Source organism: Arachis ipaensis, chromosome B04 (genome assembly GCF_000816755.2).
Source record: "Arachis ipaensis cultivar K30076 chromosome B04, Araip1.1, whole genome shotgun sequence".
In the NCBI taxonomy this organism is placed as follows: domain Eukaryota; kingdom Viridiplantae; phylum Streptophyta; class Magnoliopsida; order Fabales; family Fabaceae; genus Arachis; species Arachis ipaensis.
In genome coordinates, this window is record NC_029788.2 from 125,067,207 (window position 1) to 125,086,343 (window position 19,137).

Genomic DNA, 19,137 nt, shown 5'->3' on the forward strand with positions numbered 1-19,137 from the left:
ATTTAAAGAGATTAAGGCCTAATTCTCTTCAGAATTCCCCGGTTGAGAATGGGCACAGTGTGGTTACAGTGGAGACCCCACTCACTACCCTCAAATAATTTGAGGTGTGGGTCTCACTCCAAGTAATATTAATATGGATTGTGCAAACATTATAGCTTGGAATGTGAGAGGAGCTAGTAATAAGCTGGCTCGGGTGCATCTGAAACAATTGGTAAAGAATTTTCATCCGTACGTTTTTATCATTTTAGAGACTCATTGTGCTTTCCAAAATGTGGCTGTCTTTTGGAACAGATTAGGTTATACTCCTATTCATATTGAAGAAGCTCAGGGGCATAGTGGTGGTATTTGGGTGCTCTCTGCATGGCCTGGAGTATCTTGCAATGTCGTGGCAGCGAATTCGTAAGTGGTGTGTGTTGAGTTTTCGAATGGCGGTTTCTCTTGGGTCTGTGCAGCAATTTATGCAAGTCCCGTTCCTAGCATAAGGGAAGAAGTTTGGAGGGTTTTGACAGATTTTTCCAGAAATTATTCAGGTCCTTTATTAGCTATTGGAGATTTTAATGAGATCCTTCTTTCATCTGAGGTTAAAGGTGGGAACTTTGTCTCTCGAAGGGCAGTGCGGTTTGGAGCTCTCCTAGATGAGTGTGGTTTGATTGATTTGGGAGCTCATGGATCCTTGTACACTTGGTTCAGACATATGCAGGGTAATCGGTTCATCTCAAAGAGGCTGGATAGGGCTGTGGCTACTGATGCTTGGTGTTTTCGTTTTCCGGAAAGCTATGTGGAGAATTTGGCGAGGATGCATTCTGACCACTGTCCCATTATGGTGCAATGTCAAGGTAATGATAGAAGAGTCGGGGTAAAACCTTTTCGTTTTCAAGTAGCTTGGTCTTATCACCCAAGTTTTTCGTCGGTGGTCAGGGGTGCTTGGGACAAGGGTAGACCCAATCCTATTCGTTGCCTTTCTCAGGTCAGAGATGATGCTTTGGCCTTTAACCGAGATGTCTTTGGGAATATTTTTAAAAGAAAGAGGGAATTGGAGAGGCGTGTGACCAGTATCCAACATAGAATGGAGAGAGTTTATGCTTTATCCCTTATACAGGAAGAAAGGGAGTTACAGGCTGAATATAGTAATCTGCTTATGCAAGATGAGTTGTTTTGGTATCAAAAATCCTGAGAGCACTGGGTCAGATTTGGAGATAGGAATACTAAGTTCTTTCATATGCAAACCATTATGCGGAGGAAGCGTAACAAAGCTTACTAATAGGCTAGCATCTTGGAAAGGTCGCTTCCTTAATAAAGCTGGTCGGATTTGCCTTGCTAAATCAGTTTTATCTTATATACCTATTTATAGGATGCAAGTAAGCCTTTTTCCATCAGGTGTGTGCTCTAACATTGATAAGATTACTAGAAGTTTCATTTGGTGTGGTAGTCATAATCACCGTGGTCTTCATTTAGCATCTTGGAGAGTTTTGACGACTCCAAAAAAGTTTGGAGGTCTTGCTTTGCGGGAGTCGCGGTTGGTCAATTTTTCTTTATTAGGAAAGCTAGTTTGGAAAATTTTGATGAATCAATCTTTGACTTGAAGTTAAGAAGGGATTGGGATATTCGTTTTGAGCTTATCCCGAGAGAAGCTAATGTCGTGGCAGATCGGTTGGCAAAGATGGGATCTGGAGGTAGCGGAACTGATGAGGTTCACCTTTGGCACCAGCCACCAGAGGTGGTTTGTCTTCTCTTATTGTTAAGAACCTGATTTCTTTTCTTTTTCTTTTCTGCTCTTTTGTTTTTTCTCTTGGTTGTTCACCAAAAAAAAAAACATTATTTTTTGTCCAACATTTGTGGACCGTGGTTGGAAAAATCACTGGGGGAGTCAACGTTGTCAGGTGCAATTGAAAGAATGAAAGTTCAAAAGTATAATCGTCTGGAATCATATAATAAAAAAAAAATTTTGTCAATTGAAAAATAAAAAATCCTCTTATATACTATTGTTCAACTTTCAATGTCTTTTCCATTTTAATCTAAGCTTTATATATTCACAATGAGATAATGATACAATCATTTTCACTGAATACAATGACACAATGGAAGAGGAAACAAAAAGAATACATGATGTCGTACAGATTGTAAAGCTTGTATCAACAGATAATTATTGCAAAAAGCAGATATATATTATTTGGTATGTTCTTATTGTTGAGTTAAATTTTAAAGTGGTCTCTGAGATTCACAAAATGTATCAATTTAGTCTCTGACTTTCCAATTACACTAATTAAGTCCTTCAAATTGAAAAAAATGCATCAACGTGGTCCCCCGCATATTTTTCAGTCATATTCTTTACTAACGGAAGTGACGTGACGAATAAGTGCCACGCTGGAGGATGGAAAACGTCATCGTATTGGGTTTTGGCGCTAAACCCATAACTAGTCGACACCGTTTCAAGTAGAAAACATTAACAAAACGTTCAAACCCCCTCCCCCAATATTCAAAGATCACTTCATTTTCTTCATCTTCTGCAAACTGAAAGCGCCAAACCCTGGCATTCGAGAGCCCTGGCGTAGCTTTTCGGAGTGAAACAATTTAGATTTCAGAGGAACCTGGTCATTGTTGGCTGAAGATCGATGAAGGAAGGTGCAAAGATTCTGCGTGAAATCCCCTGTGACGGAGGTAGGCATGCAGTATATTAGATAGTCTTGTTCTGTTTTACATAGTGGTAAGGTATCCATCATTATGGATTTTACTTGGGAAATATGTGTAGATTGATGGGAAACCATGGATGCTATGTTAGTAGCTAGGGTTTTTGCACTGGGTGGTGCGGATAGGGGTTATCGGAATGCTCTGTTTTCAAACCGAAAATATGGACATTTCTATAATGGCATAGTCACTGAGGTAGTTGTTTAGTTAGCAATTTTGGAATATGATCTGTTGTTGTCTGCTGATTCCAAATTTATGATAAAATGTTGTTTTTTTTTTTTTGATACAGATAGAAAAGTTGCTGGATATAATGTTCCATCATGGTGGAACGTTTAAGAAGAATGCTGATGGAAAGTTGGTTTACTCACCGGACAATAGAGCTTGCTTAGGAGATTTAGATGAGGATACACTTGATGTCTTCTTCGTCAGGAACTATTTCAAGGAGTTGGAATATGACAAGGTAGTTGAGTGCTGGTGGCTGGTCCCGGAGAGGAGCTTGGAGGTTGGATTGAGAGCTCTGACCACTGATGATGAATTAAGGGAGATGTGCTTCCATGCACAGAGGAATGATGGAGTAGTCGATGTTTATTTCGAACATGGAGTTTCGACACTTGAACTGATGGATGAGAAAGAAGTTGTTCTGTGTCTGGATTATGTTCCGGAAGAGGAGCTTGGTGGTGACTTAAACAAGAAGAACACCCCTGAAGATACCTTAAATGAAATGCCACATGACAAATGTGATCTTGACCAAATTCCTCCTACTTCAATCCCCATTCCAAACAGTCCAATTACAATCCCAGTTCCTGCTAACACCCCCACCACAAGACCTATCCATGATGACACCAAGTCCATGGCTGATCATGAGAACCCCAAACGCCATCATATACCCAACCCAAAACCACTACAAAGCCCATAATATATATAGGATTTTGGCATTGGTTGATTTTTTGGGTTTTTTGTTATTTCTCTAAAAGAATAGCTCTTAGCCAGACTGTATGGTTTATTTGATTTTCTAGTAGTAAATACTGAAGGTTGTGGTAGGCTTAGAGAAGGTTGAATCTATGCCTTCCTTTTTAAGTTGATCAGGTTCTGTTTGAACTCAGCAGCGGAAATTTATGAGACAATTTATTTTTGTCTCATGAATATCAGAAAACAGAACTCAGCAGAGAAGAGAAAAGCTAACACCAGCATGTATCCTGGTTCGGTTGCCTTGTGCTATGCAACCTACATCCAGTCTCCTCCACAACTATGGAAGAATTTCACTATAGTTAACAGTATTACATACACCAATTTTACAGGATTGACCCAATCCTTTCACACTCAAGTTCTAACCTAACTTGATATTGGCTATGCTAATACCTAACTATTCCTCTTAGTGCTAACCCAACTAAGAAAGGGATACCTTACAGGCACAAGATACAAGACACTTAGCCAACCCAAAGAAATCAGAAAATAACTCTAGGCTTTTCTCTCAAGTGTATCTCTCAGCCTTTTTCCACTCATGGCTTTTTCTTAAGCTTTCTCACAATGCCTTTTCTCTCAAGAAATTACAGAAAGATAAACTTAGAAAAGTATATTACAATCTGTAAAACATGAAGGAGATTGACTTCATCAGCAGCCTCTTAGCTATGTGCAAAACCAGATTCGCAAACCTCATATGCAGTTCTTCAGTATTGGCCGAATGCTTCTTTGAAAGAAAGCATTATCCAAGTAGAGGAACTTCTTTACAGAACACTGTTCTCACACTCTGGTTTTCTCTCCTTGCCTTCTGAATGAACAGCAAGCTTCTTTTATCTCCTTGCATGTTGCTTAGTTCTTCTTCCAAGGTCAACACCTTGATCCTTGAGCTTCACCAACCCACAGAATCACTTTTTCACTTAATCCTTAGAGAAGAAACTTTCCCTCTGACTTCCTCATCTTGACCGAAAGCCATGAAACAGCAACCATAGAAATCTTCCAAAGGTCAACTTGATCTGAACCCTTGAAAACCAACTTGGTCCCCAAGTCTTGTTTAAGACCGTAGATACACAGCAGGGAAGAACAGAAATCCTCTTTCCCATGTATCCCATTTCGGATAGAGCAGAGAGTTGGGAAGAAGAGATGAAACCAAGTTGCATGTATGAGGAAAAGATTTACCTATAACCTAAGCTTGATTTGGTTTGGATTTGTTGAGATGACTTCTGCCTTTCAAGCTTAGTTTCTCTTTCTTGCTTCTTTGGTGACTATCTTGGTGAAGAAGCTCTCTCTCTCTTTCTCTTTCTTACTTTTCTGAAGCTGATTTGACTTGGTCAGAGAGAGATGAACGTTGCTTTTGGTTAAGCAAAAGAGAGGGATTTGCTTTTCTGAAACTAGATTGGGCTTGGATCGGGTATTGGTATGCTTGGCCTGATTTGATTTCTTTGGCTTCTTTCTTTGCTTTTCCTTGGGCTCTTAATTTTGCTTTTAGTCCAATATCCTTGCTGTTTGCTTTTTATTCCATTTGAGCTATTGAAATTTGGCCTGCAACAATAAATAATTAGTTAATAAGTAGATATAAATAATCAACACTAATTATTTATTTTGCCCAAAAATAATGTTTGTCACTAATTAATTTAGTTAATTTCTTAACTCAACAATCTCCCCCTTGATGACAAACATGGTTTAAGCAATAATCAAAAGGAAATGAGTTTGAGTAAGGTTTAGAAACTCCCTTTGAATGATGTTACTTGCTAATGTGTTGCTCCCCTTTTCCTTTTCAACAGTAGCTCCCCCTGAATTTATGCTCTTTCCTTTTTGTTCCTGTTTACATTAAGCTTAAAAAGAGCTATTCAAGATGTAACTTGACTAAGGGATTCTATATAACCATCAACACAGATTCAGCTCAGTTTTTCTTATCATGACAGCAGCAAAAGCATATTGTAAAACAAGAGCAATTTGCAAAACAAAGTTCAGTTCTAATCAGAAAAATTAGTTGCAGTATAAGTCAATTAAAGTCAGCTAACTCAAAATCAGCTAACTATTAACTATTACTCCCCCTTTTGTCATCAAGGGCGGACAATAAGCATGAACAACAAAAACATCACTATAAACCCTGCAAGAAAGGTTAGTGCACAGTCCAAATTAACTAACTAAACTACCATAAAGGCATCAGTGTCCAAAGTTATTACAGTCATCCAAGACAACAAAAGTAGGCCAATCAGTAGCAAAATAAAACAGAGTTCATGAGACAAAAAGAGAGCAGCTGTAGCAGTTTTTATGAGACAAATCCTAGGCATCAGAACCATTCTCCTCCGAAGCATCTTCCTCTTCAACATCAGTGGCAATGTCTTCATCATTTTGAAGGTTATCAATGAAGGTCATGAGCATAGCCACCCTATCCCTTGATTTCTTCAGGAAGTTCTCATGCTTGCTAGCTAGCTTCCTTTGTTCCTTGCTCATGGCAATCATGTGATTTGATTGGGAAGCAAACTCTTGAGCGACATCCTTGACCACATTCAGCAGAGCAAATTTCTTCCCAGTGGAGATGGAAGTACCTTCGGTGGAAGGAGGAGGAGAGTCATCTGGAATGAATTCTTCATCATCATCATCTAGAACCACTCTCTCAGATCTAGTTGGTCCTTTTTGCTGTTTCACTGAACCACCCCCTTTTAAGTATGAATGTCTGTTTTCATAATCCTCATTTGACAGGTCAACACCAAAATTCTCAAATATGCAAGTTAAAAACATGCCATAAGGTAGTGCTTTATCTTTTATACTTCGAACAGAATCAAACATGTATCTAGCCATCAAATAGGCAAAAGAGATTTCTGTTTTAGTGATTAGGGCATACAAAACAAGTGTGTCAGTGTAGGAAACCCTTTGATATGAACCACTTTAAGGAATCAAGATATGGTTGACAATACGGTGCAACTGAGCACGTTCATATCCTAGGGCTTTATGAGTGGGTGTGATGCCATCAATCAAGGAAACATGTTCACAAATGTGAGCCAAAGCATCATGGTAAGAGATACCAACCCCTTCATCCCACTTCATAGATGTATAAGCACACGGCCCAACATCAGTGTATTTCAAGGAATCACTGATAGTTTCATTATTCAAGATAATGTCTCTGCCCTTAACATAAGAATGCACACTTCCTTCATGGTAAGTCATGTTTGCATAAAATTCTTTGACTAACTGAGGATATACAGGTTTTTTAATTTTGAAAAGGTGATTCCAGTCTAAAAACTCCAAATTTTCAACAAAAGAAAAACCTTTCTTTTTCAAATCAGGTAAGTCAGCAAGAATAGATGGACATAGAGTACGATACTGAATAACTCCCTCATAAAAATTATGGTTCATGACAGATTTGAAATGATGGGGGTTATAGTCTGAGTGAGATGTCATGAAGTAAGATTTGTGAGCAAAAGGATCAATGTCTGGTTCTCTAACAGATTTGAGAGGGCAATGAGGGTTACCTCTTTGTGAGCGCACTGGAACCGACCTGGATTTGGGTTGAGTTGGTTCGGGAATGGGTTCTTCAGTCGCCGGACGTTTGCCTTTGGAGGAGCTAGGCTTTGCAGAACCAGGTTTTGAGGAGCCAGGCTTGGAAGGTGTGGCCTTCGGTGGTGGCGTCGGCTTGGCAGGAGCAGGGTACCTTGGAGTGGTCTTGGTTCATGCCATGGAACAGTCCAAGGAGGAGAGGTAGGAGGAGAAGGAGATGGAGTAAAGGTCCGGTCTTGGGAGCGAGTGGAAGGTTTTGTGGGAAGCTTGTACACTTTTTCACGAGGAGGCCTTTTAGCAATGGTTTTCTTCCTCATTTAGTTAGTTTCAGTCTTTTGAGGGAAGAGAAGCAGTAAGGTGAGTGGGAAGAAACCGAAGAGATTGAGGAAAAGTTATGGAGGGAAGAGAGGGAGTGTTGGTAACTGTACCCAAAAGTATATTTCCAAAACCATGCAACTGCATCACCATTTGAAAAGACTTGAAAAGACATGACCTCATAAAAGAAAGATTTGATTTGATTTTAAAAACAAGAAAATTTTAATTTTAAATTTTCGAAATCCTTAAAAAGAGATTTTAAAAAATTAAATCACATTGAAAATCTTTTTGGACAAAAAAAATTAAAAGAACCTTTTTCAAAAAATAAACACACAGGCCAACCAAAAAAAAATTTTTTTAACAAAAATTGTAACATTCATATTTGGGCCTTGAGGTGATTTGGATTTAATGAAACTCATAGGACTGCCCAGATCCGATTTGAGGTTGGTCCAGATCAATTATTCATTTGAAACAAGCCCAGAACACGCTGACTTAAAGGAAACGTTCATCACCTGCCTAGAATTGTCTCATACCTGTTTATGAGACAAAAAAAAGCTCCAGCAAATATATCAGCATTTTTCAAATAAAGCATCATAACTCAGAATTCCTAGACAAGTCCTAAGCATGCAGAATCTATCCTCAGCTAATGATTTTCTGAAAATATCTGCTAATTGCTCCTCTGATTTAACAAATTGAATACTAATATCTCCCTTTTGGACATGTTCTCTTATTGAGTGAAATTTCACTTCAATATGCTTAGTCCTAGAGTGCAAAACTGAATTTTTAGAAATATTGATGGCACTCATATTATCACACATCAAGGGAATATTTTCAGCATTTAATTTGTAATCAGTAAGCTGTGTTTTTAACCATAAAAGCTGAGAACAATAAGAAGAAGTAGCTATATACTCAGCCTCTGCAGTGGATAAGGCCACTGTTGGTTGCTTCTTACTTGACCATACATTTAAGGACTTCCCAAGGAAGCAGCATAAACCAGAAGTGCTCCTTCTATCAACCCTATCACCAGCAAAATCTGCATCACAATAACCAACTGCAGAAAAATCATCAATCTTAGGATACCAAAGACCAAAATTGGATGTGCCATGAACATATCTTATGATCCTTTTAACTGCAGAAATATGTGACTCTTTAGGTTTGGATTGGAACCTAGAACACAATCCAATACTTTGCACAATATCGGGTCTAGAGGAAGTTAAGTACATAAGAGAACCAATCATTCCTCTATACCTAGTCTCATCAACATCTTTCTCAGTTTCTCCCTTATCTAATTTAGAACTAGGATGCATGGGAGTTCCCATAGGTTTGGCATTTTCCATACCAAATTTCTTAACTAATTCCTTGGCATACTTCTCTTGGTGGATGAAAATACCTTTTTCAGTTTGTTTAATTTGTAACCCAAGGAAAAAATTAAGTTCACCCATCATACTCATGTCAAATTCACTTGTCATGAGTTTTCCAAATTCAGAACAAAGGGATTCATTGGCTGATCCAAAAATAATGTCATCAACATATATTTGGAATAGAATAAAAGAATCATTAGAGTTCTTGATGAATAGAGTTGTGTCAGTAGTGCCTCTTTGAAAACCATTTTTCAAGAGAAAAGAGCTAAGTCTCTCATACCAAGCTCTAGGGGCTTGTCTTAAACCATAGAGAGCTTTAGATAATTTGAAAACATGATCAAAATGCTCTTTATTTTCAAAACCAGGAGGCTGCTCCACATACACTTCTCTATCTATCACTCCATTCAAAAAGGCACATTTCACATCCATTTGATATAACTTAAAACCACAAAATGCAGCATAAGCCAAGAGAAGTCTTATGGCTTCCATTCGGGCAACAGGGGCAAAGGATTCATCAAAGTCTATTCCTTCTTCTTGGTCATATCCTTGTGCCACTAGCCTTGCCTTGTTTCTTGCAATGCTACCATCTTCTCCCAACTTGTTCTGAAAAATCCATTCGGTGCCAGTCACTTTCTTTCCACTTGGCCTTGGAACCAAAGTCCATACTTGGTTCTTTTCAAACTCAAGAAGCTCATCCTCCATAGCTTTAACCCAAGAAGGGTCACTAAGTGCTTCCTTGACGTTTTGAGGCTCTATTTGTGAAAGAAGGACAATGTTTGATCCTTCATTTGCCTTTCTAGTGGAAGACCTTGTTTGCACTCCATGAGATACATTTCCAATGACAAATTCCTCAGGATAATTCTTTAAGAATCTCCATTCACGAGGTCTGGTGGACTTGGAGATAGATTCAGTCACCAAGGGATTCTGAACGCTACTGGCTGCAGAATTTCCTTCAGATTCATGAGACAAAATGGAATTGTCTCTTGAATTTTCAGCATTAGCAGTTTCTGGTTCAGCTTGTCCAGAATTTTCTTTTTCATGATTTTGAGCAACTTCATCTTCCTTTTGAGCTTGATTTCCTACATCACAATTTTCTAAAATGCTTTGTACCAAGTTAGTATCACAAAATGTAACATGTATGGACTCCTCAATAATCCTAGCATCTTGATGATAAACCCTATATGCTTTACTAGTTGTGGAATATCCTACAAACAAACACTCATAAGCCTTTGGATCAAATTTTCCCAAATTTTCTTTGTTATTCAAAACAAAACATTTGCATCCAAAGATGTGCAAGTAGTCTAAGTTTGGTGGGTAGCCTTTCCAAAGTTCATAAGGGGTTTTCTTCAAAAATTTCCTTATGATTGTTCTATTTAAAATGTGGCAAGCTGTGTTAACCGCTTCAGGCCAAAGGAATTTTGGAACATTACTCTCACAAAGCATAGCTCTTGTCATCTCTTGTATGCTTCTATCTCTTCTTTCCACAACACCATTTTGTTGTGGTGTTCTTGGACAAGAGAAGTTGTGAGATATTCCAAATTCCTTACAAAAGGATTCAAACAAATTATTTTCAAATTCAGCTCCATGATCGCTTCTTATAGAAGAGATTTTCAAAACCTTTTCATTTTGAATTTTCTTGCAAAAAGGTTCAAAAACCGAAAATGCTTCATTTTTGTGTGCAAGAAATAAAACCCAACCAAACCTAGTGTAGTCATCCATAATTACTAAACCATAATGTTTACCACCTAGGCTTTGAGTTCTTGTTGGACCAAATAAATCAATGTGTAGCAACTTAAGTGGTCTTTTAGTAGAGATGTCTTCCTTTGGTTTAAAAGAACTTTTTGTTTGTTTTCCCATTTGGCAAGCATCACAAGTGATATCTTTGTCAAACTTTATCAAAGGAAGACCTCTTACTAATTCTTTCTTTACAAGTTTGTTTATTTGAAACATACTTGCATAGCCCAATTTCTTGTGCCATAACCACTTTTCAGATTCTTTAGAGTGAAGACAAGCTACATTTTGATCCTTTAGTTCATCAAGAGTAAGTCCATACATATTATTGAAACGCTTGGCAGCAAACATCACTTCATTTGTCTTTTCATTAACAACACAGCATTCAAGCCTTTTGAAAACAACTAAATATCCTAAATCACACAGCTGACTTATACTCAAAAGATTGTGCTTCAAACCACATACCAAAAGTTCATCATCAATGAAAGTAGATTGCTCATTACCTACTTTTCCAACAGCAATGATTTTGAGCTTTGGACAGTTTAGCTTGAAGTGTCCAGCCTCCTTGCAGTGATGGCACGTCACCTTGCTCAAGTCGATCTTGTGCTCTTTTGAACTTGAAGCCTTGTATTTACCCTTGTTCTTCATCATCCTTTTAAATCTTCTAGCAAAAAACAAAAGCTCGTCATCTGAAATACCATCACTAGACTCACTCTCTTTCGGTTCTATTTGTGACTTGAGGGCTATTCCCTTTTTCTTTGAGTCTGTGTTTGTGTGTGCGGCTTCATAGGCAAGGAGTTTTCCTCTCAGCTCATCATAGGTTATGGGACTTATGTTGTTACTCTCGGTTAGGACAGTGGCAGTGTTTTTCCATTCTTTTGTGAGGCTTCTAAGGAGTTTTCTCACCAAGGTTTGTTCTGCATAGTTTGTACCCATAGCATCAAGGTTATTGATTATGATTGAGAATCTCTCAAACGCTTCATCAATGCTTTCTCCATCCTTCATGCTAAACATCTCGTACTCTTTTCGCAGCATATCAATCCTCGTTTCTTTGACTTGTTTAGTGCCTTCATGTGTAACCTGGAGTTTTTCTCAGATTTGTTTGGCTGTCTTGCATCTAGACACCTTCCGGTACTCTTCAAAGCTGATAGCACAGTGAAGAAGGTTGATTGCTTTAGCATTTAGCTCTATCTTCTTCTTGTCATCTTCATTCCATTCAGCTTCTTCTTTTGAAGTCACCACTCTATCAGCACTTGTTTTTGTTGGGATCTTGGGACTGCTCACAACAATCTTCCATATGTTGTAGTCAATGGATTGGATGAAAATTCTTATCCTTTCTTTCCAGTAGGAGTAATTCTTCCCGTTGAAGAAAGGTGGCCGGTTGTTTGAATGGCCTTCAGTGAGGGTGTAGGCAACTGTGGTTGTGTCCAAGTTGTTTGCCATTGGATCTTTGCTCCAAGCGGTTAAGCTTGATTCTTGAGACCTTAGCTCTTGATACCAATTGAAGGTTGTGGTAGGCTTAGAGAAGGGGAGTTGAATCTATGCCTTCATTTTTAAGTTGCTGTTATTACACTTTTAAAATGAACTTTTAATTCAGGTTCTGTTTGAACTCAGCAGCGAAAATTTATGAGACAATTTATTTTTGTCTCATGAATATCAGAAAACAGAACTCAGCAGAGAAGAGAAAAGCTAACACCAGCATGTATCCTGGTTCGGTTGCCTTGTGCTATGCTACCTACATCCAGTCTCTTCCACAACTATGGAAGAATTTCACTATAGTTAACAGTATTACATACACCAATTTTACAGGATTGACCCAATCCTTTCACACTCAAGTTCTAACCTAACTTGATATTGGCTATGCTAATACCTAACTATTCCTCTTAGTGCTAACCCAACTAAGAAAGGGATAACTTACAGGTACAAGATACAAGACACTTAGCCAACCCAAAGAAATTAGAAAATAACTCTAGGCTTTTCTCTCAAGTGTATCTCTCAGCCTTTTTCCACTCATGGCTTTTTCTTAAGCTTTCTCACAATGCCTTTTCTCTCAAGAAATTACAGAAAGATAAACTTAGAAAAGTACATTATAATCTGTAAAATATGAAGGAGATTGACTTCATCAGCAGCCTCTTAGCTATGTGCAAAACCAGATTCGCAAACCTCAAATGCAGTTCTTCAGTATTGGCCGAATGCTTCTTTGAAAGAAAGCATTATCCAAGTAGAGGAACTTCTTTACAGAACACTATTCTCACACTCTAGTTTTCTCTCCTTGCCTTCTGAATGAACAGCAAGCTTCTTTTATCTCCTTGCATGTTGCTTGGTTCTTCTTCCAAGGTCAACACCTTGATCCTTGAGCTTCACCAACCCACAGAATCACTTTTTCACCTTAATCCTTAGAGAAGAAACTTTCCCTCTGACTTCCTCATCTTGACCGAAAGCCATGAAATAGCAACCATAGAAATCTTCCAAAGGTCAACTTGATCTGAGCCCTTGAAAACCAACTTGGTCCCCAAGTCTTGTTTAAGACCGTAGATACACAGCAGGGAAGAACAGAAATCCTCTTTTCCATGTATCTCATTTCGGATAGAGCAGAGAGTTAGGAAGAAGAGATGAAACCGAGTTGCATGTATGAGGAAAAGATTTACCTATAACCTAAGCTTGATTTGGTTTGGATTTGTTGAGATGACTTCTGCCTTTCAAGCTTAGTTTCTCTTTCTTGCTTCTTTGGTGACTATCTTGGTGAAGAAGCTCTCTCTCTCTTTCTCTTTCTTACTTTTCTGAAGCTGATTTGACTTGGTCAGAGAGATATGAACGTTGCTTTTGGTTAAGCAAAAGAGAGGGATTTGCTTTTCTGAAACCAGATCGGGCTTGGATCGGGTATTGGTATGCTAGGCCCGATTTGATTTCTTTGGCTTCTTTCTTTGCTTTTCCTTGGGCTCTTAATTTTGCTTTCAGTCCAATATCCTTGCTGTTTGCTTTTTATTCCATTTGGGCTATTGAAATTCGGCCTGCAACAATAAATAATTTGTTAATAAGTAGATATAAATAATCAACACTAATTATTTATTTTGCCCAAAAATAATGTTTGTCATCACTAATTAATTTAGTTAATTTCTTAACTCAACAAATACTTTAACAGAGTTTAAACTCGAAGGTCTTCTTGTTTCCAAATTGGTAGCTGTTTCAGTTTGTTTATCCTTATGTGGTCAACTGATACTGTGTTACATTGACAATGTCTTGTTTATAAACTACAACTACTATTATCAATTTACCTCTTCTGTTCATTCAGTTTAGATTTTATTTTTGTAAAATCTATCTACAAATAACACACCAATAAGATAAACAGTTCCCATACATTCATTAACAGATGCTTTCAAACACAGTTCTTACATTTTTACCATCACAACTAAAACAACAACTAAAAGAGAAAAAAACAGCAATCCTAACATTTGTATCATATATTTCTGAGTCCTTAACTCAACCTCCAAATTGTCAATCCTCAAAGCAAGACTGACGCTCACTTCTTCATTGTTGTATGCCGCAGTGTCTTCCAAATTTCTTTTATCATCTTCTACAACGTCTGACCATCGAAAGAACCCACACCATCTTCTTCCACTACTCTGTGAACACGAAATGTAACAGTTACCATCAAAATAGTCAACGACAAATTTTCAGGAAACACTCGCGTTGTAATTCAGGCATCCAAAGAGGGGCTTATTTGGGTGGGTTTTCGTTCCAGACCATCGGAGCACAGGACGTTTTCCACACCCACACCGCTCTGGTACTCGCGTGCCTCTGCTCTGACTTGGCCTCCTTGTGGTTGATCGCATAAAATTTTCCTCTCCTTCATCTGCACGTCCAACCATCATCCAACCAGCAAAGCAATGAGTACGAGAATAAGCAGGGAAGAAGAAGAAGAAGAAAAAGAAAGAAGAAGAAGAAGAAGATGAACATGAAAACGAAGAAGTGCTGCACTACTTCTGAGTTAGGGTTTAAAAAAAGATCAGGGACCAAATTGGGGTTTAAACTTTTATTTGCCACATCAGCCAACCGTTAGACACTCCAACGTGGCACTCATTCGCCATGTCACTACCGCCAGCAAAGAATATGACCGGAAAATATGCGGGGGACCACGTTAATACATTTTTCCAATTTGGAGGACTTAATTAGTGCAATTGATAGGGGTGAGCACGGGTAGTGGGTACCCGATTACCCGTCCGAACCTGAACCGAACCAATTAAATTGGTTTTGAAACCAACGGGTAATCGGGTCCAACCCGAACCAAACCGATGGCTTTTGTTAGCGATTGGTTCGGGTATCGGTTTTGGGAGTGTGGAACCCGAACCAACCCGCGAACCCGATCATATATTAATTAAATAAAAAAATAAAAAATATATATAGTTTTTCCATTAGACAATGATTATTCATTATTAATATGTTTGGATTTTAATGAGTTTAGTTTTTAATGTATTTGGTGTTTAACATGTTTGGATTATTTCTATTGATGTTACATGTTTATTGTACTTGTTGAATTTTTAAGATAAAAATTTGGTTTTTTTTTTTTATGAATTTCAAAGTCATCGGATACCCAATTACCCGAACCGAACCAATCCGTTCTTAATCGGTTTGGTTTGGTTCGAGTACATGTACAAAAAAATGCAAATCCGAACCAAACCGAACCAATTACATTTTAATCGGTTCAGTTCTAATTTTACCATAAACTCGAACCAAACCGATCCGTGCTTACCCCTAGCAATTGGAAAGTCAGGGACTAAATCGGTGCATTTTGTGAATCTCAGAGACCACTTTGAAATTTAAATCTCTTATTGTTGTTTTACTTGATATATTTGCTTACTTATAATTGCTGCCATAATATAACTCAGAATGCAAATTCAGAAGACTTTTTCACCTTCGTTTGAATAACTCTGCGTTTTCCATTTGTATACGAGAATCCCCCAAATTGATATTTGCAAAGCTTAAGCACACTTGAAATTTGTATAGCAAATAGAAATTTCTTCTTTTCATTAATCTTTTAGAAAGTTATTAAGGAGTTGGACACAAAAGTAGTTTTGTATCCATCTAATCTGGCAGTTACATTGGTGAGTATACGAGCTAGTAACTTAAGATTCGGCAACGTGATCGAAGGTTAGTTCAAGGCTTCACGAATGAAAGTTCTGTTAAAATGCGTTGGTGGTTGTATTTAGACTTTAGAGGGACACAGAAGTTGAGGTAATCATTATGCTGTAGATCATAAACAACTAGTCATGGTTCTATTGCAAGGCCTAAACCATAAATATAAAAATGTTTTGTCCCTTCGGGTCATCGGATAAAATTGGAATGATGATAGCTGATTTAATAGATGATGGACCCTAGAAGTCTAACTATACAGCCAGAGCCCAGAGGCATGAGGAATAGACCTAGAAGTTCATTGGAGGATGTTTTTTTTTCTTTTTGGTCATGCTTGGAGGATGTTAAATGAAGTATTGAACCAACCACTCCATTGGCCCAAGAAATATCATATGATATCAGGCCCACACAAAATAAGCAGCATTCTTCCTCCATGTTTTATTTCTTGCCACTTATTTTCATCACATCTTATTTTCCATTCTTCAATAGTTGATGGATAACTCTTGTATATATATTGTAACAAGACAGAATAGTAATAAGAAGAATACACACAATACAATTTTCACTTTCCTGTGTCTCTGCCCAGTATTTGTTATATATGGATGGAGACACACGACGGTTGTTAGTTAGCAGGTCAGAATAATGAATTTGAAGCAAATATGGATATTGAAAATTAATTTAATTAAGCTTAGCTTTTATATTTTAAGAAAAAGCATACATGAGGTATATATAATACAAGCTAAGGACCTTCACAGCTGCCTACACACCATTTAAGAGGGGGGAAAAAGTAAAAGAAAAAAAACACACAAATTAAACAAAGAAAGGTGAAGTAGTAATGATGTGTTCCAACGCAGCCATTATTATTATCATTACAAAAGCACACCCAATTCTAAGAAGATTTGTTCACTTGCGGCGTTGGACTGCAATTGGACTTCTAACTCTATGCTTTCCATCTGTCCAAATCACTTCACCAAATTGATATTTATAAAGTTGACTCACACTTGATGCCTGCACAATCACCTTATATGTCTTCTTTTCATTAATCTTTGTAAAAGTTAAGGAACTGGGAACAACATTAATTTTGTATCCATCCAATTTGGCACTTGCATTGTATGTTCCAGAGGGCCCCACATTGGTGAGTGTACGAGTAACCGTTACCGCACTCAATTTAAGATCTGGCAATGTGATTGAAGGGTAGTTTAAGTCATTTATACTGTGAGTTCCTTTACAAACAAAAGTGTTGTTGAAATTAAGTGCTGAAACAGCTTGTTGGTCGTATCCTGAAGCACATAAGAAGTTCAAATAATCGTTAAGGTGTAGATCATAAACAAGTCCAGGGTCAACTGCAAGGTTAGGTTGCACATGTCCTGAGCCATAAGCAAAAGGAGTTGCTAACTCATTGTCAAACGCATCTTGAATTGGCTTGTTCGTGTTGTCAAGTGTGGTTGCTGAAAGAAGATAAAAAAATCTTGTGAAAATATTACATGCACAAGCCTTTGAGAAAGATAAGTGCAGAATAGATATATTGGGTACCAGTAGTCATGATTGCGGATTTAATGGCTGCGGGACTCCAATTAGGATGAAGAGTTTTGACAAGTGCAGCAATACCAGAAACATGAGGGCAAGACATAGAAGTTCCTTGCAGCACATTAAATTGAAAGCCACGACGAGTATCCACTAAGAGGCCAGAGGCACTTGCGAAGAGTGAATAGGCAGCAAGTATGTTTACTCCAGGTGCAGTCACATCAGGCTAGATGTATAGTAACTGATTTAGTAATTGATTTTTTATGTATATGATATTTTTATATACTTGTATATACCTTGAGTATTGATGGTTGAATCTTATTGGGTCCTCTAGATGAGTAGGAAGCCATAACTGGAGCTGGCTTCCTTCCAATCACTGTTTTGGCTTGGGAGAGCCTTACTGTGGTGGGCGGGGGCAGGGGCGGGCTTAGAGCTCTGCAATGTATATATCCCAACAGATCTTAGCTTCTTTCATGATGTTAATCTTAATTACAGAAATTTAATTAAATGGGATGAGTATAATTTAACAATTACGTAGCAGTTATGAGATCATAATTGGGCTTGCGTAGTGGTTGAGAAGAAGTAGGCGGAGATGGAGGTGGTGGTGCATAGTCCACAGTAGTCAACATATGAGCCTCATTGGTAAGTGTTTTCCCCTGTTTCTTTTGATTTTGCAACAACATTCCCATTGCACCTGCGGAATAAGCTTCCAAACCCTCACCAACGGATTTTATATTCCCTTCTCTTTGGCAATTCACCACTTTGCCTTTAACTTTTGCAGGGTCAAGTGTTCCTGCCTTACAAAGTTGACTGAACAACAAATTAAACATCTTAGAGCAAATTATATTATATTATTGGTGTTATGTACGATGCGGTTCAGGTTCACTTTGTACTTACGCATCTCGAATTGTGGCATTGGCATGTTTAGCATCGGTAGAAGAGATCAAAGAAAAGGCTTGGTTAGATTGTAACGTTACAGAAAGACTCCCTCCCTAAAAAAGAAGAAATGTCTAATAATAGTTAGTTACTTAATATCAGTTTTTAAAAAATTCAAGAAAAACATGTATTAATTAAGATGAAAACGGTTGTCTTCGACTTTTTGTGTAAAGTTGATAATTGAGAATGGTTAAATAATTTGACATATTTATTAAATTATTATCTAATAATTTTTATCTATCAATTATACAGAGATATCTGCACCTCAGATTTTACCATAAATGAATCAATCGTCTTGAGATTGAAACTCAACTGGCCCTAAAAGTTAGTTCAAGGAGTGGAATTTGTAATAACATACCGTGATTTGTTGACCGTTATCAAGGGTAATGGTACTGCTGAAATCTCTATCGAGGGTGCTAGCAGCAACGGTGAATATCCATGGAGCTCCATTGACAACAGTTGCAGGAGTTGGGCCATCATTCCCAGCAGAAGCAACTAACAAAATATTGGCAGAAATCGCATGGAAGGCTCCAAGGGAGACAGCATCAGTGAATATATCTTCTGGGCTGACAACTTGGCGGCCGCCGGCGGAGAGGGAGATGATATCGACGCCGTCGGCTATGGCTTGGTCTATTGCTGCCAGGACATCAGCTTCATGGCAACTGGCAGGATCGGTAATGGACCAACAAACCTTATAAGCTGCAACTCTTGCTCTTGGGGATCCTCCCTTTGCAGTGCCGTTTCCAACCGCAAATATGTGTGCACCGGGCACGAAATTACCACCGGCGGTTGATAGAGTGTGGGTACCGTGGCCTTCGAAATCACGCGCTGTATGCAACTTTGGGTTCAGCTCCCCAACACTCGCTTCATAAGCATTGCTGAAGTATCTTGCTCCAATAAGCTTCCTGTGTATTTGTTATTATTATTCAAAAGGTTTTAAATGGCATATTTTTATTTTAATAATTTTTTATTTTTTGAAATTTTTCTAAAATTA

General features: G+C 38.1%; 1 protein-coding gene across 1 annotated transcript in view; it reads right to left on the minus strand.

Moving 5' to 3' along the window:
* LOC107635238 (subtilisin-like protease Glyma18g48580) overlaps positions 16,357 to 19,137 on the minus strand; it is a 5,067-nt gene continuing 2,286 nt past the window's right edge. The window contains exons 6-11 of the mRNA XM_016338645.2: positions 18,502 to 19,048; positions 18,105 to 18,199; positions 17,742 to 18,017; positions 17,504 to 17,642; positions 17,217 to 17,433; positions 16,357 to 17,131 (exon numbers count right to left, since the gene is read on the minus strand). Of these exons, the coding sequence (XP_016194131.1) occupies positions 16,587 to 17,131; positions 17,217 to 17,433; positions 17,504 to 17,642; positions 17,742 to 18,017; positions 18,105 to 18,199; positions 18,502 to 19,048 (1,819 nt within the window). The 3' untranslated portion in view covers positions 16,357 to 16,586. The remainder of the gene's footprint in view (positions 17,132 to 17,216; positions 17,434 to 17,503; positions 17,643 to 17,741; positions 18,018 to 18,104; positions 18,200 to 18,501; positions 19,049 to 19,137) is intronic.